This window comes from Hyperoodon ampullatus, assembly GCF_949752795.1.
Source record: "Hyperoodon ampullatus genome assembly, chromosome: 1".
NCBI classification, from domain to species: domain Eukaryota; kingdom Metazoa; phylum Chordata; class Mammalia; order Artiodactyla; family Ziphiidae; genus Hyperoodon; species Hyperoodon ampullatus.
In genome coordinates, this window is record NC_136914.1 from 42,305,708 (window position 1) to 42,327,990 (window position 22,283).

Consider the following 22,283-nt stretch of genomic DNA (forward strand, 5'->3'; position numbering starts at 1 on the left):
GTATAAAATTTCCATTCTTGGGGCTTCCCTGGTGGCGCAGTGGTTGAGAATCTGCCTGCCAATGCAGGGGACACGGGTTTGAGCCCTGGTCTGGGAAGATCCCACATGCTGCAGAGCAACTAGGCCCGTGAGCCACAATTACTGAGCCTGCGCGTCTGGAGCCTGTGCTCCGCAACAAGAGAGGCCACGATAGTGAGAGGCCCGCACACCGCGATGAAGAGCGGCCCCCACTTGCCGCAGCTAGAGAAGGCCCTCGCACAGAAAACGAAGACCCAACACAGCCATAAATAAATAAAAATAAAATTAAAAAAAAAGAAACAGGAAAGATAAATTAAAAGGTTTAATATAAAAAAATTCCATTCTTATCTCTATGCCCAGCCATTATTATTTTCCTTTGATTTTTGGAGAAATCGATTTATTTTTCTAAATACAATCTATTTTCCCTGATGGGTCAGAAATGCTAATTACTCCGTCCCCTTGGGTCCCCGCATATCCCTTTGACCTGTTGTGTTTTTGTTCTTGTTTTTTGCTTGGGTTAGAGCTCTATTATCTGTCCCAGAGGAGCCAGAAGAGCATCTATTATTTACCCATTAAAAATTAACCCTTAACAATTATCCATAGTTATTTAGCATACATTCACAAGGTGTCACTGGAGCTGAGGAACTGCAGTGGAGAATCAAGTGCCACAAAAATGTTGTCATTCCTATTTTCAGATGGAAAAACTGAGGCACTGGGTGGGGACACAGCTTGCTGGGGTTGGCCATGCCACGAAAACCTGAACTGAACCTGTGGCTTCTTGATTATTAAAGCCTGCTCCACTCTGAGCCTCTTTTCTTCCCATCCCATCCCCTATTCCCTCCAACACCACCACTGTTCTACTCTTCCACCTGATAACCATGGGAAGAAGAAAAAGGCTAACCCAGTAGCAACAACAGAAAAACTGTTAGACGGAATAAAATAATTTAGACCAAGATGAGATGCTGCTATATGTACATGGGTGAATACTGGAGTATTTTTTTTTTTTTTTTTTTTTTTTTTTGTGGTATGCGGGCCTCTCACTGCTGTGGCCTCTCCCGTTGCGGAGCACAGGCTCCGGACGCGCAGGCCCAGCAGCCATGGCTCACGGGCCCAGCCGCTCCGCGGCATATGGGATCCTCCCAGACCGGGGCACGAACCCGTATCCCCTGCATCGGCAGGCGGACTCTCAACCACTGCGCCACCAGGGAGGCCCAATACTGGAGTATTTGATTCAATATTTTTCAGATAAAAATAACTAAGAAATAATTACTTAATCTTAATAAGAAGATTATTAACCCCTTATTAGTCCCTAAGGTCAGACCTTGGAAAGGAACTCAGCCTCTGTCTGACCTAATTTAAAAGAAAGGACCTGAAAGGAGTGCAACAACAAAATGTCAAGTTCACTTCTAAGTCAACAAAACAATAAAGCCACACAGCACAGAAGGGAGGACAAGAGTCACATCCTTTTAAACCTTACTGCTTCCTCTCATGAGTTTGCACACTCTTCTATAAAAATAAAACCTCTTCCTGAGAATTGCTTTGTTGCTATTGTTACTTTTCTCAGATTTATAACATTTAAAAAAAATGCATTGCCATGTTTTAGATAAATATTTCAAACAAGTTTTACCTCTGCGTGCATTAGAGATTAAAAAAAAAAACCTAACTCCAATTAGTGTTTTGTTGGTGCTTGTGATTTCCACCCTTGGCTTTGAAGAAAATAAATAATGTATAGGTGCTTCCATGTTATTTACTTTCTTCCACACACTCTGATATTACCTGGCCATTTTCTAATGTAAAACATTGGCATGAAAACTATTGAGTCAGGGCTTCCCTGGTGGTGCAGTGGTTGAGAGTCTGCCTGCCGATGCAGGGGACACAGGTTCGTGCCCTGGTCTGAGAGGATCCCGCATGCCGCGGAGCGGCTGGGCCCGTGAGCCATGGCCGCTGAGCCTGCACGTCCAGAGCCTGTGCTCTGCAACGGGAGAGGCCACAACAGTGAGAAGCCAGTGTACCACAAAAAAAAAAAAAAAAAAAAAAAATTGAGTCATAGGTGTATGTATGTATAAACACCAGAGTTTCAGGGTGGCAGTGAAGCAGGAGGAGGGGGTGATGGTCAAATGCACTGACTGGGTTGTTAGGCTTGAACACTACTTGTGTGGCCTTGGGCAACTCACTAACTTTTTGGAGCCTCAGTTTCTTTATCTTTAATTAAACAAGCTACTACACGCTTAGCACAATGTCCAGCAAGAAATATGTGTGTGATACAGGTATACTGCTGGTTACAAACATAGACTCTGGAGTCAGGCATCCTGGATTCAAATCCCAACTCAACTATGCACTAATTGGGCAAGTTACTGAACTTCTCAGTGCTTCTGTTCCTTCATCTGTAACCAGAAATTTGAGTATCATAGAGAGGGTTTATACATCTAACTTTTCAAACTCTGAGATTCCATGATTAAGGCTTTGCTACTAATTCTGGCAGAGAGCTGCCAATTCATGCATCTTCACTAGAATAACTAGAGTCCCATGATTTTAATTAGGTCTTTGTTTGCTGGTTTAGAAAATAAAGACATTCACTGGTGATAGCTCAAGAAAACAGGAGTTGTTGTAGGGATATATATGGTAGATATGGATCTCTCAAGAAGGCAGGGAGAGGAACAGTGATACTGCAGGCTTGACGGAAATAGGAACTGAGGCAGCATTTGCTATCTTCCTCTCAGAAGCGGGTAGCTCTCTTTCTTCTTCATGATATTTCTGCTTTTCAAGGCATCCTCACTCCATTCTATTCTTGAAACTGACTGGCTTCATGTGACTCTACTCAGGCATCATTTCTGCTTGCTAATAACCCCAGCTTGCCTTTCAAGGCTTCTCTAGCCTTGAATCTACACCATGACCTTACAGCTTGAGTTCTCCCACCTAAATGTTTCAGCCCTTCATTTTCCCAATTCCAGTTCTGTGAGATGGATGACTGGCCCAGCTTCTCTTTTCAAGCCAGATCACTGGCTACAGTATGAACAGATTTTCCTTGAGTCAGATGGTTTCCACTGACCCAAATAGCTGGGGCTTGTGGAATTTTATTTATGTGGGAGAGGAAAGTTTCCAACAGCAGCAGATGTAGGCGGGGCAGGAAGTTAGTGATATTTCTAGTATCTCCACTGAGTGATGGAGGTCATGGAGTTTATACCTAGAAATTTGGGAATCCACTTAAGTTTATACTCTGTATTAGGAAGAGACCTATTCAGAAGGTTTTGGTTTGGGACTAATGATGGAAATATGAATTTTGCTCCAGGATGTGTTCTAGGACCTTGCTACTCAAAGTGTGGTCCATGGACTAGCAGCCTCAATATCACTTAGGAGCCAACAGATTTCTAACAAGAAATCAGAATCTCAGGCTCTACCTCAGACCTACTAAATTAGAATCTACATATTAATAAGATTCTCAGATGATTTGTATTCACATTAAAGTTTGAGAAGTGTGGCTCTAGGATGAATTGGTTTAGTGTAGGCCTTCTAAAAGTAACCAAAGGCTTTTACTAAGAAACTTCCAGTAGTGCTGTAGTCATGTGAGAACCAAGTGCTAGGTTGTCAGAATTTTGTGAGTTGGTTGATTTGATGTATGACAGCTTGAAATCATCTATTTTGGGAATGTTTACACCATGGAGATTGGCAAATACTATAAATTTGTGTCTTTTGTACTGGAAGGCTGGTTGTCAAACATTTACCAGCATTCCACTGGACAGTTCTAAACCTCCTGATTCAATCTGGAATTAAAACAATCTCCTAGGGGTTGTTGGACAGAGAAACTCCCATATATGGAAAGGACAAGACAAAATGAGTTTCAATTCTTCACCAAACTTTCAATCTTCTAAGAAATTATTATTCTAGATAGTGATTTCTTTATTAAAAAAATAATCTGAGTATAAAGTAAGCACAAGGAGGGAAGGGAACCTAGGAGTTGGTAATATTTAAAATCCAGATAGGTAGACAGGCAGACATTGAAAATTCTCCCAGCTGACAGCTGGACAGTTTTGGAGCTGAAATCCAGATGTGGAATAGCAGTTTCTGTTTAAAGGAGAAGATAAGAGTGGGTAGAGTCTGGTCCTAGAGACATATCACATGGGGAAATTCATGCTTTTATTGCTTATATTATATCGAGTATAAAATTGTTAAATAAAATGACTCCTCCCCAAGTTAATGATAGATATGGATGTAAATGTTTCAGGATATTACATAGGAAGTGGATTTTAAAGTGTGGTGTCTAGACTAGTATATAAGCATCACCCAGGAACCTATTATAAATGCAAATTAATGAGCCCTGCCCCAGGCCTACTGGATCAGAAACTCTGGGGGATAGAGCACAGCAATCTGAGTTTTAACAAGCCTTCTGGGTGATTCTGTTGCACACTAATGAAGTAGGAAATGTCATAGAGTTCCTTTTTTTGTCCAATCAGAGTACTCATTTTCAACTTGAACTACAAATGGGAAGAGACTCTTCTTGCAAAGGAGTTTCCAGCTCAATTGGAAGATAGTTGAGAAAGGCAGAGAACACAGATCAAGAGAACCATAAGGTTGGGCAAATATTGAGAAACTTTTCCCAAGGAAATTAGCCAGGCAGGCAGCTGGCATGATGCCAAGGCTCCTGGGGAGTAAAAACCTTCCTAGAAATCAATTGGGAAAAGTTGCTTTAAAGTGAACTTTGAGGAAGTACATAAGCACAGCCTAAAGACTTTCTGAAAATACTAATGAGTTCTCATATAAAGAAGGTGACATCCTAGCACATATAGGAACAAGAATAGCATGTATCACATTAAGAATTAAGCAGATATTGGAAGAAAGGTTACTAGAACAGCGTATTCATTCTACCTCCCTGGTTAAGAGCTCTCCCTGGTTCCTTAGTAATGACAACATTTAACATTTAATGAGTGTTTACTCTGTGCCAGGTATGGTAGTAAGTACCTCAGTAAATTATCTCACAGGTGAGGAAACTGAGGCCCAGAAAGGTATAGTAACTTGCCCCAAGTTACACAACTAGTAAGTGATGATACTGGGATTCAAACCTGGGAAGTTTTGCTCCAGAGCACCACTGTTTAACTAAAACGCTCTATTGCTTCTCTTTAATGAGAACCTCATTGTGTGTTAAATATTTAGAGGCTTGGAGTTCCCATCTCAGAGTGTGCATTTTTGTGGTTTTTACAAGTCTCAAGCTAAATAACCTCTTTATATATTATTATATATAGATAACTGGACTCTGGGCACCACCTGACTAATGCTATCAAGTTCTGGTGCCCAAAGTGGACAATCAGGTAAGCTGCACCTCTACAGGACATTGCTTCAATAAAGCTACTACTACAAGCACATTAAATGTTACTCTAAATCCTAATATTGGATGTTTAAATTCTCTTATTATAACAGGAGACATAAAGAAGCACACACGTGGGGGCCAACTGATCCCAACTACGAAAAGGAAGGGATGTAGAGTCTAAGGACCAGAATCTCTAATCTGGATGTTTGGTTTTTGTCTGAGATAAATTAAGTGAACTTGCTCTAATTCTGGCATTTACTCTTACATGAAATTCATTTTTAAGTATCATGAGAGCAACGGCTCTTTTATTCACCATATCTGTGCATAGCCAAGCACACTGCTTGACACATGGCAGGCACTCACGCATTTGTGAAAGGAAGGGAGGAAGGGTAAGGAGGGAGACAGGAAAGAAAGTTATAAAGGTAGATTCAGTTTTTTTCTAATTTTTTTTGTATAACAGCCATAAATGGGTGTGGAACTTTTGAAGTAACTGCTTAGGTGTTGGCAAGGCAGGCAAATAAATTAGAAATCTTATACTTCATGTAGATGAGTACAGTATACAAATACAAAATAAAGCATTTGTGAAAATCCTACTTTGATCCAGTCCTATGGGCAGCTTCATAGAAGCAAATTTGCAAGCTTCCCATTCTAATCGAGTCAATAATTCATGTGTGCATATAACATTCACTTATTCAACAAATATTTGTTGAGAGCCTCCTATATGCCAGGCAGGTAGTATGTGCTGAGTTTACAAAAATGAGTAAGACATGATTTCTGTCCCCAAGAGCTCAGATGATTAGTTGAGAAAAACAGATAACATTGTGGTGATGGTCACACAACTCTATAAATATACTAAAACCCATTGAATTGTACAATTTAGACTGGTGAATTGTATGGTATGTGAATTATAACTCAATAAAATTGTATAAAACAAACAGATAAACAAAAACAGGTGTAAGCCTTGTACAAAACCGGGAAGAGGTGGCCATAAATCAGCCTGGGAAGGGAAGAGGGAGGCTTCATTAGTGAATAAACCCTGAGTTGAAGTCTTAAATTAAAAAAATTAAAAAAAAAAAAAGTTACCGAGCCTGGAGGTGAGAAACCGTGTGTGTGAATGGGGTTGAATGGGGGTGGGCTGCGGGCAGAGGGTTGAGGCCGGGGAGGTAGGCGGAGGCCAGAAGCGAGCTCGAGGTAGTCACGGGAGGGTTTTATATTAAACTGGGAAGTGATATAATTCGTGATCAGATTTGTTTTAGATAAACTACACTGACAGTTTTGACGTAATGGAAAGGATACTGATTCCCCCCCCCCCCCGTCAGAATAACCTGTGCGTAGGTCTTAGATCTGCCATTTTAAAACTAGAAGTGTTATATAAATTTGTCAAGTTTTATTATTCAGTTGATCCTAATGGCACAGTTTGTCAGCAGCGGGAAAATGTAGAACTGCTTAATGTTCAGATTAACTGAAAACCACGCTGATCTTGCGATGAGTTCAAAAGAGTTGGTTAGTGAGTGGACACGCCCCTTGGGTGGTAGTGGACAGCCTGGTTAATTTTTAAAAGTCTTTACGAGGCTGGAAACGTGGCGGTGGAAGCTGGTGAGATTATTCAGATTTTCTGTTTTTCATGCTCTCCTGGGTACTCTCACAATTTATTAATAAAATGATCGTTCTGAGTACACTTGCAGAATCAAAAAGAAAAAAATAAAAAGGAATAAAATAATTGGAGCATCGCCAACAGGACCGTACTTTCCAGGAAGGGCAGGTTTCCCTGAAGATGGATGAACTGTCGAACCGGAACCAGGAAACACTGGGCCCTACACAGCACGCAGGACTAGCGGGAACACAGCCACGGGGCACCCGCGCGGTGCGCCCTCCCGCGCCGGCTCGAAGGCTTACTTTGGTCCCACCTCGTTTCCTCTTGCTCCTTCGAATCCCTTCCCCCTCCGCCGTTTCCGCATAGGAACCCTTTGTAAATTCTTTCCAAGTTGAAGCGTGGGACCAATTTCGTCAACACAATCCGGAATGGTCAACATGGCGGCGGCTGTAAGATGCCTCGGTAGAGGTAAAGCGAGGGGTCGTCTGGGGTGGCGGGGAAAATAGCTCTGGCGCCGGGTCTTCTGTGGCTGCACAGTGCAAGCCGGACTCTCGTAGGTGCAGGTCTGCACTGGGGCTCGATAAGCCTCTACTCTTTCTGGACTCTTAAGTTCTCTAGAGGGTTGTTGCTACTTAAAAACGATCTTATCAGAGGTTTCACTCCTTTCTGGAGCTGTCCACCCTAGGACGGGAGTGGGAGAGGGTATACATTGACACCTTTCCAGCCACCCGTAGGGACCGAGGCAGAGACTTGGTTCTGTCTCCGACGCTGGGGATGTGGGCTGCGGGGGGAAAGGAGTTTGATACGTGAAGAGAGATCTGGAATGGAAAAGGTGGTATATTTTAGTGGCTTACATCCATAAACTTAGAATACTTGGTGCTTTCGGAGCACATCGTTGCAGGCAATTCCAATCCTTAAAACTTCCAGATGTTGTCCAGTTTGGATTAACAGTTATCATTTAGAGGCTAATGCCGTGGTGCTTCTTGCTAGCAACTCTTCTCAGCAGTTAATAAAGTCTAATTTGTTGGCTAGGATGACAAGCCTTTTTGGGTACAATACTTAAATTTTTTTTGTTTTGTGTTTTTGAAGTACAATGATACGTATTGTTATTTAATTGTGGATTTTTGGGTGGAGGCAGCAGCCAGGAACACCCCCATTTTACAGAGGAAGAAACTGATTCTGTTAAGTATGTCGCCAAGTTCATGTAACTACTTAGTGGCAGAGGAAGACTGAAGCTTAACTCCTAGACCAGTGATTAGTTGATTTTTTTTTTTATTAACAGCATCATAGTCTTCTCTTTGAGCTTCGTAACAGGAAAGCTCAGTGTAAACACCAGCATTCCCTATTTGGGATAGTTGTTGCTTGAAAGATAGGGGTGACAAGAGATCACAACAGACCCTGATAACTGCTAAGTGAGCAAACCAAAAAGTATATCTTTACTGAAAAGAGATTAATGGTACTATCTTCATGTATGACAGAAATAACATTATGTTAGACAAACTAAAGGAACCAAAAGGAGAATCAAAGGTTATCATTCTCTCCTTGCCACATTTTCTTCTCATGGCTCTCAGAATGTCTCACTCTCTTAATTTTCTTTTTATCTCACTTGTCACTTCTCACATTACTTTGCTGGTTCCTCCTCTTCTCCCAATTTCTTACCTTGGAATGTCTCAGGAGCAAGGATTCCATCCTTCATCCTCATGTCTGTTGTATCTAAACTCACTCTTTTAGTGATCTCATCCAAGTTTTGTGGCTTTGACTATTGTCTATATCTTAATGGTTCTCAAAATTATCTACAATCAGGAACTCTCTCCTGAACTTTAGATTCTTAAACTCATCTCTCTATTCTAGATCTCCACTTGTATATCTAATCAGCACCTAACACTTGTCTAAAATCAAATTCATTGTCATCGCCTGGAGTCTTCCCCATCTCATTTGATGGTTACTGCATCCTTTCAATTGCTCAGACCAGAACCTCAGAATATCCTTGACTCCCCCTCTTTTTCTCACACTTCACATTAAATGGTTGACAAATCTTTTCTGCTTTACCCTCAAAATAAATCCAGAATCTGACTTCTTCTCACTACTTTACTGCAACTACCTTCCAAGCCACTACCATTCTCTCACCTAGATTTCTCTACAGTGTTCTCTCAACAAGTAGTCAGATTGGTCCTTTAAGAACTTAAATCAAATCATGTTACTCCTATGCTCAAAACTCTGCAAAACCTCCCCATTTTTCTAAATCTAAAGTCCTTAGAATGGCCTACAGCTGTGCTGTCCATTTTGTTATCCACAATTGAGCACTTCAAATGTGGCTAATCCAACCTGAGTGTATTAAATACACATTAGATTTTGAGGACTTAGTACCAGAAAAAGTAAAATATCTCAATAATTTTTTTATATTGATAACATGTTGGAATGATAATATTTGGGGGTATTAGCTGTAATAAAATATGTTAATTTTTATTAATTAATTTCCCTGATTTCTGTTTCACCTTTTTTTTATTGTGGCTATTATAAAATTTAAAGTTATGCATGTGGCTTATATTATACTTCCATTGGACAGCACTGGCCTAGGGTCTTCCATATCATTTTGTGCCTACCTTCTTCCACCTCCATTCACCCAGCTTACCACTCTGAGTTCTTCTCCAGCTGCCCTCCTTCTCACTCACTGTGCTGTAGCACATTGGCTTCTTTGTTCCTTAAACACACCAAGAACATTCCTTTGTTGGGAGGACTTTTTCTCCCAAGTGGAGTGGGCCTGGAACACTTTCTCTAGATATTTGCATGACCGACTTTCTCATTTCTTTCAAGCCTTTGCTCAAATGTCACCTTTTTAAAAGGGCCTACCTTAACCTTCCTATTTAAAGCTGCAACCCACTTTCCCCTTGATTCTCAATTCCTTTTATCCAGTGGGTTTCCTCTTACCAGTACCGTTTTATGTTTGTTAGTATTGTCCATCCCCAGTAGGATGTAAGCTCCGTGAGGACAGGGATTTTATTTGTTTTGTTCACTAAATACTTAAAGCAGTGCTAGCACATGTTTCATTGGCATAATCGTTATCTAATAAATAAATGAGTGAATGAATACATGATCTTCAACAAAATGGCACCCCTCTTCCATGTGTTGTAATGAATATTAAAGTGATTTGAATCCAGTTTTTGCTCTCATTAGTTGACATTTCCTTCTTTCATTCAGCAGATGTTTATCATGTCTTCATTTGCCAAACACTGTGTTTTGTGTTAGGAACAGAATAGTGAAAATGTTATATACACTCCTTGGCCATGGTACTTATCATCTATTGAAGAGCAGACATTCATTGTATAATTATTTTTTTAATTACAGTTGTCCTGAGTGCTGTGAAGGAAAGTACAGGTTGTTATAAGAGTGTATATGAGAGACCTTAATCTATTCTGAGTCTTCAGGGAAGTCTTTTCTGAAGGAGTAGCTTAAGCAGAGTCCCTGAAAGATCATTGGATAGTTACAAATTAGCTATTGGAAGGGGGAGTGGGAAGTAGTAGGGGAGAATGTCACAGATGGAGGGAAGATTATATTTGAAAATCTGAAGTTTGTAAAAACCACGGTGTGTTCAAGAAACTGAAAGGAGGCCAGTGTATTTGAAGTGTGGCAAGCATGAGAGAGAATGGTATTAGACGAAGCTCGCTAAATAGGTTAGAAGCAGCTCATGGAGGACCTTTTTAAGAATTTACTTTATTCAGAGAGCAAGGTGAAGCCATCCAAGTGTTGTAAGGGTATGACGAGATTTCGTTTTTAAGTCATTCCTCTTACTAGTAGGTGGAAAAGAAATGGAAAGGGCCAAGAGTAGTAGAATAGTTCGGAGTCTGTTGCAGTATTCCATGTAGTAGATGATGGTGGCCTGGACTACAGTGCTTATGGTGGGAAGGCAAAGACTAGATGGATAAGATCTCCTGGGGAAAGTGAGGATTATAGAGTTAGGTTGAGAAGCCCTGGGGAACTCTAACCTTTCAGTATCATGTTTAAGAGAATGAGCTAGCAAAGGAGATGGAGTTTTTTCCATCTCATTGCCACGAGGTAGGGGTGAGGATAACTTTTGAGGATGAGTGCAGATTGAGTTACGTTCCTAAGTAGTGGAGGAAGTTCTGAGGGCTTCTGTTTTCTCTGAAGTAGCGAGTGAGGTTATTTGCTAAGAGTGAGAGGAGAAGAAATATATTAAAGGAATATAATAAAATACTACAGATAAATTGACTACAGAAGTATTGAAAATACAGATATCATGGCCTAGCAGTGCTATTTAAGTAGTGGTATTTTTGTAGTTTATTTTTTCTTAGTCTGGAGCAGTTTGATTTTTGTTGAAAATTTTAATTTCTGGTTGTCATGACTGGGGGTTCTGAAAGTAGTGGTTGAGTATTTTATAGCAGGTTGCAATTGATATATTCAAGAGAATTATTATTTTGAGGATCCTGCCAGGGTTGTGGGGTTCTTGTTTAGTACAATTAGAATTATTTTTTGGAAGTGTTTTCCAAATCTTGAGTGGATAATTGCTCTTCCTTCATTTACCATATGTGATTTTTCAAGGTAGCTGGATTCTTTAAAAATGTGGAGAATCAGGGCTTCCCTGGTGGCGCAGTGGTTGAGAGTCCGCCTGCCGATGCAGGGGACACGGGTTCATGCCCCGGTCTGGGAGGATCCCACGTGCCGCGGAGCAGCTGGGCCCATGAGCCATGGCCGCTGAGCTTGCGCGTCCGGAGCCTGTGCTCCGCAACGGGAGAGGCCACAGCAGTGAGAGGCCCGCGTACCGCAAAAAAAAAAGAAAAAAAAAAAAAAAAAAGAAAAGAAAAATGTGGAGAATCTCCTGTTAGACTGTTGCATACCAGCATAGCCCACTAAATCTGAGACTCTGGAGGTCAGGAAGTGGATCTCATTAGTCTATTTCTCTTCTTTTTCCTAGCCATTAAAGCCCCGGTTGTGGCTTTTGTGCCGCAGTAATAAACAGGTTTCCTATACTGTCCCAAATGTCGGACCCATATGTTCACAGAATTCACAGTTTTGGTGGTTTTCTTGTACTTCAACTTTGTTTTGGAAGATTAGAATTAGAGATGAAATTGAGTTGTTAGGCATGTGGCTTTGATGACGTTTGAGCTGATGATAAGGAGTAGGCCAGGGGAAGATATGGAGCTGGTGCATCCCTGTCAAATGTAACATTAACTGTAAAGGCCCTGAGTGAGGAATTAACTTGAGGGATTCTAGAGATTCAAGGATCTGAAAGAAGGTTCATAGTGAGCAAGTAAGAGAGTGGTATGGAGTGATAGGCAGGGGCCGGCTCACATAGGGCCTTGTAGACCACAGCGAGGACTCGGTAGCTCTTCTGCGTGCGCAGTGCCCTGCACTTGGAAACTTAACTCATGAAATGAATTCATTTGATGTGTGGACAAGTCTTACAGTTTACATGCTATTGGTTTATATAATGAGTGGATTTTAAGATATTAGATTTTAACAGTTATTTTACCGGAAAACCTAGCTGTAGAGCACTAATTTAGAAAGTTGAGTTTAGAGAGTTCCCTGGCGGCCTAGTGGTTAGGATTCTGGGCTTTCACTGCCATGGCCCAGGTTCAGTCCCTGGCCGGGGAACTGATGTCCCGCAAACCACATGGCACAGCCAAAAAAAAAAAAAAAGAAAACAAAATTGAGTTTAAGCCCAATTAAACAGAAAAGAAATATAGATGACCAAACATGAAAACATATTCAGCCTAATTCATAAGGAAATGCAAATTAAAACAACTCTGCATACCATCTTTCATCTACTAGGTTGACGAATATCAACATGTTTGGTAACATACTATGTTGGCATGAGTGTATGGAAACAGGCAACCTTTTCATTGCTGCTTGAAATGTGTATGGCACTGTTATTGTAGAGAGCAGTATTTATCAAAATTACAAACGTTCATATCCTTTGACCCAGCAAATTCCCTTGAATTTATCCTATGAATATACTTGTATGTGTGCAAAATGATGTTTGTACAAGGTCATTCACTGCAGCACTGTTTATAATAGCAAAATATTATAAATGAACTAATGGCTGGTCACTGATTATGATACAACCACAGAGTGTAGTACTTTTGCAGCTCTGAAGAGATGAAGTCTTTATGAACTGATATGAAATTATTGCTGTAATACATATGTATAAATGTACCTTTGTGAAAGGCATACATGAGATTATATAGACACATCTCTAAATAATGTGTGTACATCTATATCTAACATATGTGTGAAAATGGGCTCTAATACCTTTACATGAAAAATAAAGGTGTAGAACAGTGAGTAGAGTGTGCTGCCATTTAATAAAAGAGTAGGGAAATAATATTTCTAGAGAGATGCATAAGAAATTACTAATGTGGGAGGGAAGCTGGGTTTTAGGGGTTGGAAGAAGACTTTACTTTTGTATATTCTTTTGTAATCCTTAAATAAAAACATTTTCCTAGTATTTCTACATACAAAAGATATTTATAACATATAAAGAATAATAACTTAAAATTCTGGATACTTACTAGTAAGCTTAAAAAAAAAAGAACATTATCAATACCTTCAAAGGCCCAAGTACTTTTGTCTTATTTGATCTGCTTCTTCCCCAGAGGTAAGGCACTTTTCCTAAATTTCTATTCATTGTTTTTCTGTATAGTTTTTTTTGGGGGGTGGTGGTGCTGCATTGGGTCTTCGTTGCTGCGCGCAGGCTTTCTCTAGTTGTGGTGAGTGGGGGCTACTGTTTGTTGTGGTGCACAGGCTTCTCATTGCGGTGGCTTTTTTTGTTGTGGAGCATGGGCTCTAGATGCATGGGCTTCAGTAGTTGTGGTGCGTGGGCTCAGTAGTTGTGCGTGGGCTCAGTAGTTGTGGTGCACGGGCTTAGTTGCTCCACAGCATGTGGGATCTTCCCAGACCAGGGCTTGAACCCATGTCCCTGCGTTGACAGGAGGATTCTTAACCACTGTGCCACCAGGGGAGTCCCCTTCTGTATAGTTTTAACACACACACACACACACACACACACACACACACACTCCTAAATACAATATTGATTACTTATGCATGTTTTTGAATTTAAATAATACCAAATGAATTCTTTTGCCAGTGACATTTTTGCTCAAATTATGTTTGTAAGATCCATCTATATATATGGCATATAGTTTATTCATTTTTACAGTTCTGTTTCCATTATAGGAATATACCACAAATTATTTATCCATCCTACTGTAGATACACACGGGTTCTTTTCTTCAGTTTTGCCATTTCAACGATGTGATGATCATTCTTGTGCATGTCTCTTAGTACATGTGTGCACGAGTTCCTCTAGGGTACATGCCCAGGAGTAGAATTGCTGCATCATTGAGGTGTGCGTGCCCATCCTCTTTGGGTAATGCCGTATTGTTTTCCAAAATGGTATTCCAATTCATACTCTTAACTGCTATGTGTAAAATTTATCCTGATGTGATATTTTCAGCTATACAGGACTTTTAAAAAAAAGTTTTGCCAATTTGCTACATGTAAAACAGTGCTACTTAAATTATCTCATCTACAAACTGTTACCTGTCCAAAATAAGATCAAAGCACTCTTCCTTCATTGAGAAAGTCTTGTGGAAAAAAAATTTTGTCAGCTGCACTAAATAATATACTTACTTAGTGATGTGTTTGATTTACATGCTGGGGTAATTTTAATTTGGTAACAGATAGGCTGTAACAGGCTCACAGACCACTCTTTAAGTAGCACAGTAAAATGATATGTTACTGTGGTTGAAATTAACATTTACCTGATTACTAATGAGACTGTACGTTTTTGGAGGTTTTGGGGGTTTTTTTTTTTGCGGTACGTGGGCCTCTCACTGTTGTGGCCTCTCCCGTTGCGGAGCACAGGCTCCAGACGCGCAGGCTCAGTGGCCATGGCTCACAGACCCAGCCGCTCCGTGGCCATGTGGGATCTTCCCAGACCGGGGCACGAACCCTTGTGCCCTGCATCGGCAGGCGGACTCTCAACCACTGCGCCACCAGGGAAGCCCGAGACTGTACATTTTTTATATGTTTATGCATCATTTGTATCTCCTTTTCAGTTAGAAGTCTATTCATCTCTTTTGTTTATTTTTCAATTGGGTTGATCTTATATATTCTGGATATTAATCCTTAGTCCAGTATGTATGTTACTATTATAATCTCCCAGTTTTTGGCTTGTCTTTTCACTTTCTTTAAAGTATCTTTTGATAAACAGGTGTTCTTAACACTAACGCAGTCACTTTTTGGTTAGTGCTTTTGGATTTTGTTTGTGAAATTGTTCCCTTCTCAAAGGTCATAAAGATATTTTCCTATATTCTGAAAACCTTTAAATTTTGCCATTCACATGTAAGTCCTTAGTCCATCTAGATTTGATTGATTGTGTGTGCGTGTGTGTGTGTGTGAAACAGGGATCTAAATATACTCTTTTCCCTGTTGATAATCACTTGTCTTAGCACCACTTATTGAATTCTTTGCACAGTGATTTGCAATAACATCTCTGTCATATTTCAGTATCCATATGTACATGGGCTTGTTGCTGGGCTGTTTATTGTTTCGTTAGTCTATTTTTCTATACTTGTGCCAATACCAAAGTGTCTTAATTACCATAGCTTTATAACAATCTTGACCTCTGGTAAGACAGTACCCTCCACTTTCTTATCCTTCAGAAGTACCTTGGGCAACATGAATGTATTATCTATACAAGAAAAAAAAACGAAGAAGAATAAAATTTAAATTAAAAATTCAGGATACGTATTTGTAATCTATAATAATAGAGCTAACATACTTTGTTGAGCCTGAACTAGACTAAGTTAAAAATAAATTAGGACAGAATTCTTCAATTAGATATGTTTACTTGGCTTTAATTTCAAGAAGTACAGTTTCCATTTTTACACTTTTTAAAGATTGTGGTTAACTCACAAATATTGAATATTTTTGTTTTAGAAAACACTGAGAATGTAAAAACTATGTATGTAGTGATTAATATTTTACATGTTTTTTTTCTTTCAAGTCTTGATACATCAGCAAAGGCATAGTCTTTCCAAGATGGCTTCTCAGACGTCTCTTTATCCTTGTTCTGTGTATGTTCTGGTGCCCAACAGACATTTTGCTGCTGCTACAAGGTAAGTTTTTTTGTTTTGTTTTTTTAGTTATTTCATTTGCTATCATTTAAATCTTTGATTAAAAAACAATATGCTTGAGGGGCTTCCCTGGTGGCGCAGTGGTTAAGAATCCTCCTGCCAGTGCAGGACACATGGATTCAATCCCTGGGCCGGGAAGATCCCACATGCTACAGAGCAACTAAGCCCGTGCTCCACAACTACTGAGCCTGTACTGTAGAGCCTGTGAGCCACAACTACTGAAGCCCGTGTGCCTAGAGCCCGTGCTCCGCCACAAGAGAGGCCACTGCATTGAGAAGCCCACGCACCACAATGAAGACCCAATGCAGCCAAGAATAAATAAATAAATTAAAAAAAACAAAACCAATATGCTTGGTTCTGTAAAGACATACAGGGATATATAGTTGTAAAACTTTATCATCTCTGCTTCTTTGACCTGGTAGTCCTGAAGGAGAGGCATGACTTATTATAATAATACTTCACATGTATTGAATACTAACATTCAATAACGAATTTAATACCTACAGCATCCTTATGTGGCGGCCATTGTTATGCTCTTTTTTAGAGGCTAAAAGCAAGGAACCAATAGACTATGTAACTTGCCCAAGGTCACAGAGCTAGTAAGTGTTGGAACTAGTATTCTGTGACATAATAAGAGCTATTTATATTGGGCTCTGCCACCAGCTCCTGACACAGAGCTCATAAAATCCTTGTGATGTCCTGAGTGATAGGGATGCTAGGAGCATTTTTCAAAAATATTTGGTCTTTGACCCAGTTCCTGATACAGAGCTCATAAAACCCTTAATTTTCTGGGTGATAGGAGTGTCTTTTTGTCTAGTGAGGCAACTCTTGGTGGACTCCTGGATGGGGACTGGTCACTAGAAAGACCAAGCTGTGATTACAAGCTTGGAACTTTGAGGCCTACCTTCCATCCTCCAGGGAGGAGAGAGGGGCTAGAGATTGCGTTCATAATTGCTCATGCCTACATGATGAAGCCTCCATAAAAATCCCTGAACTATGGGGTTTGGAGAACTGCTGGGTTGCTGAACACATCCGTGTGCTGAAAGGGTGGTACACCCAAACCCTACAGGGACACAAGCTCCTGCGCTCCAGACCCTTCTGGACCTTGTCCCCTGTACCTATTCATCTGGCTGTTCATCTGTATCCTTTATCATATCGTTTCTTATGTAATAAACCAGTAAGTGTTAAGTAAGCGTTTGTCTGAGTTCTGCAAGCCATTCTAGCAAATTATGAAGCCTGAGGAGGGGGATCCTGGGGCCCCCCCGATATATAGCTGTTGACCAAAAGTACCGGAGGCCCGGACTTGCAGTTGGCATCTGAAGTAGGGGCAGTCTTGTGGGACAGAACCCTTAACTTGTGGGATCTGATGTTTAATCCAAATAGTGTCAGAATTGTGTTGAATTACAGGCTATCCAGCTGATGTTGGATAATTGGAGGGTGTGGGGGAAAAAAATCCACACATTTAGTGTCAGAATTGTTGTGAGTAGAGGAAAATAGTTTCCTGTCTAACTAGACACCCTGCATCTCACTTCCTTGCTTCTAACTTAACAGTGTATCTTGGAGATTGTTTCAGATGGAGCTGTTTAGTCATTTTTTTAAAATTGCGATATGATCGACATATATTAGTTTCAGGTATGCAACATAATGATTTAATATTTGTATATATTGGGAAGTGTTTACTACAGTAAGTCTAGTTAACATCCATCACCATTCAGAGTTACAAATTTTTTTTGTGCGGTGAGAACTATTAAGATCTACTCTCTCAGCAACTTTCAGATATACATTACAGTATTATTAATTATAGTCACCATGCTGTACATTACATCCCTATGGCTTATTTATTTTATAACCAGAAGTTTGTACCTTTTGACCATCTTTACCTATTTCACCTACACCCTACTCCCCCTGCCTCTAGCAATCACCAATCTGTTTTCTGTATCTGTAAGTGCATTTTTTTTTTTTTTAGATTACACATATGAGTGAGATCATATGATATTTGTCTCTCTTTGGCCGACTTAGTTCACTTAGCATAAGAGAAAGGTCCATCCATGTTGTTGCAAATGGCAAGATTTCATTCTTTTTATTGCTGAATAATATTCCTCTGCGTGTGTGTGTGTGTATATGTGTGTGTGTATGACATTTTCTTTATCCATTCCTCCATTAGTGGACTCTTAGATTGCTTCCGTGTCTTGGTTATTGTATATATTGCTACAGTGAACATGGGTATAACATTTCATTGTGTGAATATACCATAACTTACTTAACCATTCCCTTATTGAAACACATTTTGGAAATGTCTTTCCAAAAGACATTTGCCTTTTGCTATTACAAATGATCCTGCATTGAATAATCATGTACATAGATCTTGTCAAATATTATGAATATATTTGTAGTATGAACTCAGAAATAGAATTGAATCAAAAGATGTGTGCATTTATAATTTTGATAGGTAATACCAAATTGCCTTCATAGAGATCTTGCCAATTTATGTCCTTACCAGCAACTATTGTTAGAATGCCTATTTTCCCATATACAATGTAGTCAAAATTTTTGAACTTTGCCAATTTGATAGGTAATAAATGGTATCATCATGTTTTTAATTTATATTTTATTACTGTTATTATTGAGGTTGTATATCTTTTTATCTGTTTAAGAGCCATTTATAGTTTCCTTACTGTGAATTTTCTGTTCATGTCCTATTCCTATTTTTTTGTTGTTGATTAGTAGGAGCTCTTTATACATTGTAAATAAGCACATATCTGCACTATAACTTTAATATGTCTTAACTGCTGTAGTAGAGGAATGGACCAGGTACTGTGGGATCACAGATGAAAGGTCAATTAATTCTTCCTGGAGGAGAATATGGCAAGAAGTATTTGAGCTGGGTCTTTTTTTTAAAAAAATAAATTTATTTATTTTATTTTATTTATTTTTTGCTGCATCGGGTCTTCACTGAGCATGGTCTTTCTCTAGTTGCGGCGAGTGGGGCTACTCTTTGTTGCGGTGCACAGGGTTGTCATTGCGGTGGCTTCGCCTTGCGGAGCACAGGCTCTAGGCACACAAGCTTCTGTAGTTGTGGCACGCGGGCTCAGTAATTGTGGCTCTCGGGTTCTAGATCGCAGGCTCAGTAGTTGTGGTGCACGGGCTTAGTTGCTTCACGGCATGTGGGATCTTCCCAGACCAGGGCTCGAACCCGTGTCCCCTGCATTGGCAGGCAGATTCTTAACCACTGTGCCACCAGGGAAGCCCTGAGCTGAGTCTTGAAAGATAGATAGGATTTTGCAGGGGAATTGGGAGAAAGGTATTTCACTGGTGCAGAAGGATGAAAGTGAATGATATAGCTTGAATATAGGATGAAGAGAGAGGAGGCAGAAATGATGCTAGAATGGAGGCTTCCTTTGAGTCTGAGTAGTACCTGGATTCTTTTTGAGAATTTGGAGGAGTATTGGTTGTACCAATTTACATCCCTACCCAGCAGTGAGTGAGAGTGCCCACATTTTTAACAACTCTGGATATCATCAATCTTTATTGGTGTTTCTTCATTGTATGTCTAATTTATATCTTTTGCCCATTTTTCTATTGGGCTGTTTGTCTTTTTCTTTCTGCTTTGTGGAATTATTTGTTTATTAGGGACAAATTATTTTGAGAATATTTTATCTTTAAGTGTTGTTTTCTTTTATCCTATAGAAATTTCTCATTTTATGTCTTCCCCATATTCCAGTACAACTTTAAAAGGAGTTTTCACTCACCTAAAAACTGTAGCATAAGAAATACGCATGGGGCTTTCCTGGTGGCGCAGTGTTTGAGGGTCCGCCTGCCAGTGCAGGGGACACGGGTTCAAGCCCTGGTCCAGGGGGATCCCACATGCTGCGGAGCAGCTGAGACTGTGTGCCACAACTACTGAGCCTGTGCTCTAGAGCCCACGTGCCACAACTACTGAAGCCCACACACCTAGAGCCCGTGCTCCGAGGTGGGAGAGGCTGCTGCAATGGGAGGCCCGCGCACCGCAGCGGGGGGTAGCCCCTGCTCTCTGCAGCTGGAGAGGGCCCGCGAGGCGGCAGGGACCCAACACAGCCAAAAATAAAATAAATTAATTAAAAAAAAAAAAAGAAATATGCATGTTTAAAAAAAACCTGAACATTTATTAGCAGATAATTTTTTCCATGTCTAACAATGAGTTATTCAGTAGCTTGATGAGAATCATAGTATTCGCAATTTTAATTGTGGTTTTAATTTTTTAATATATTGACTTTATAATATACTAAAAAACATAGTTGTTTCATGGCTGATTTTTTATCAGGACCTGAGACAGGGTAGAGGGGCTTGTGCTTGCTTCTCTCTTCTCTCTTGTCACTCTGAATCTCCTCTCTTCTCCGTGTATGTGTATATGCTCATGGTTTGCCAGTGGCATCTCTGACTCTGGTTTTGCTTCTCTCTTGACAACAGGTTCTTTTTCTTGCTTCTTTGTATATCTCAGAATATTTTATTGACTGCTAGATATTTTGTTCGAACAGTTGAGACTAAAGTACATACTATTTATGCCTGGAAATGGGCATGCCTCTTCTGTCACAGTGTTAAGTCAATCCAGTCAAAAGTTGAGCTGGGGTTTGGTTTTGTTACTGCTATGGTTACTACCACCAGCTTCAGATTTCTGTACTGTTACCTTGTGCTTAGGGTGGGGGCTGGGTTGCTGGAAGGTTTTTTTTCTCAGTGTTGCTGTTCCGTGCCCAGTTTTCAACCTTGCCTGTGCAGCTCTGCCTCAGAAGGGGGTCACTCTCCATACTCTTGCTCCTCCCCAAGTGGAAGACTGCTATTGCTTATTACTCAGTGCTTGTCAGGCTAGTGATGGGTGCAGAAGGGATTCTGTGTTTTCCAAATTCAGCCATTGTCTTAAGTAGGCCCAGTGTTGCTGGTCCTTGGGGATGAGGTTTTCTCAGTATTTCTCTCCCTCCCCCCATGGTATGTATCTATTGGAGGTCTTGTGCCGTAGTGCCTGGGCCCTTCTATAGCTTTATTGGTAGATGATACTGCACTCAGGACTATTTCCTGCCCTACCCCCAAGGATAGAAGTTTTAGTGTTTTTTCTTCTTTCTAGTGCTTTTTTCTTCTTTTGTTTCCCTACATACAGTGGGTGTTTACCTGTGCCCTAGAGGGCTTCAGGGTTACTTGCCTTTCCTGCTGTAGTAGCTGATCTTCTCCATACTGCACCCTTGAAGGAGGCTCCCTAGTCCCCTGGCCTGCTCCCGTCTTTCCCAGGAGCACCTGGTGGAGGTCTGTGGAAAAGGCCCACGGAATGAGTGTGAACTCCCCTCGTGTCTGGATCTCTCAGGGGGTTTATACGTTAGTGCTAAAAGTTTAGCTGATTTTTTTCCTGCCTGCTTGCCTTCCTCTTATTCTCTGCTACAAGTGAGACCCTCCTGGCTATATGCATATGGAGTGGGGTTGTGGGGAGATTTCAGACCTACTTGGTTGCCCTACGATCTCAGCTCTGTGATGCGTTCAAGAAAAGTTGTGACTTTATCTGACTCTGTCATTGTTAATGCTCTTTCCAGCTTTTATTTGTATTATTATTGACTAGGTTTTATTATGTCAGTTTTTACATTTTAGGTATAAGCAGAACTTCTGCATTTAGGTTTTTTTTTTATAATTATTTATTTGGTTGCTTGGGGTCTTAGTTGTGTCAGGTGGGCTCCTTAGTTGTGGCACGCGAACTTTTAGTTGCGGCATGCGTGTGGGATCTAGTTCCCTGATCAGGGATTAAACCTGGGCCCCCTGCATTGGGAACGCGGAGTCCTATTCACTGCGCCACCAGGAAGTCCCTGCATTTAAGTTTAATGAATAAACCGGCATCAGAGGTGGGTGTTTGTGATTTTATTTATGTGATTACACTGAGAAGTAAGAATTCCAAACATTGGCATTCCATTAATAGTTATATGCCCTAGGCATTTTCTCTTTAGTTCTGTTTAGTTCAGTTTAGTTTGACTGAGGTTGTGTACCCTCCTACCTCCCCCCCAATTCCTCAAAGTAAAGGCTTCTTCAGCCTTAAAAGGACTTAGATCTCTGGGGTCACAGATCTTCAAGGATCTTGAAGTGAGCTTTATTATAGCACTGATTTTTTTCTTATCTTGTTTTATTTGGGTATGACCGTGGAATTATTTTTTCCTTTCATTCTCTTGGAGGTAGGAGACAGGTGAAGCAGGGAGAAAGTTAT

The 22,283-nt window shown here is 40.4% G+C and overlaps 1 protein-coding gene across 2 annotated transcripts in view; it reads left to right on the forward strand.

Annotated features, from left to right (window-relative positions):
- Positions 1-7,342: 7,342 nt before the first annotated feature.
- The window catches only part of MRPL1 (mitochondrial ribosomal protein L1), a gene marked incomplete at its 5' end in the record, with an annotated part of 58,404 nt that continues 43,463 nt past the window's right edge, over positions 7,343-22,283 (forward strand). For both annotated transcript variants that reach the window (XM_079714197.1, XM_079714198.1), the window contains 2 exons: positions 7,343-7,382; positions 15,943-16,054. In XM_079714197.1, the coding sequence (XP_079570323.1) occupies positions 7,343-7,382; positions 15,943-16,054 (152 nt within the window). The remainder of the gene's footprint in view (positions 7,383-15,942; positions 16,055-22,283) is intronic.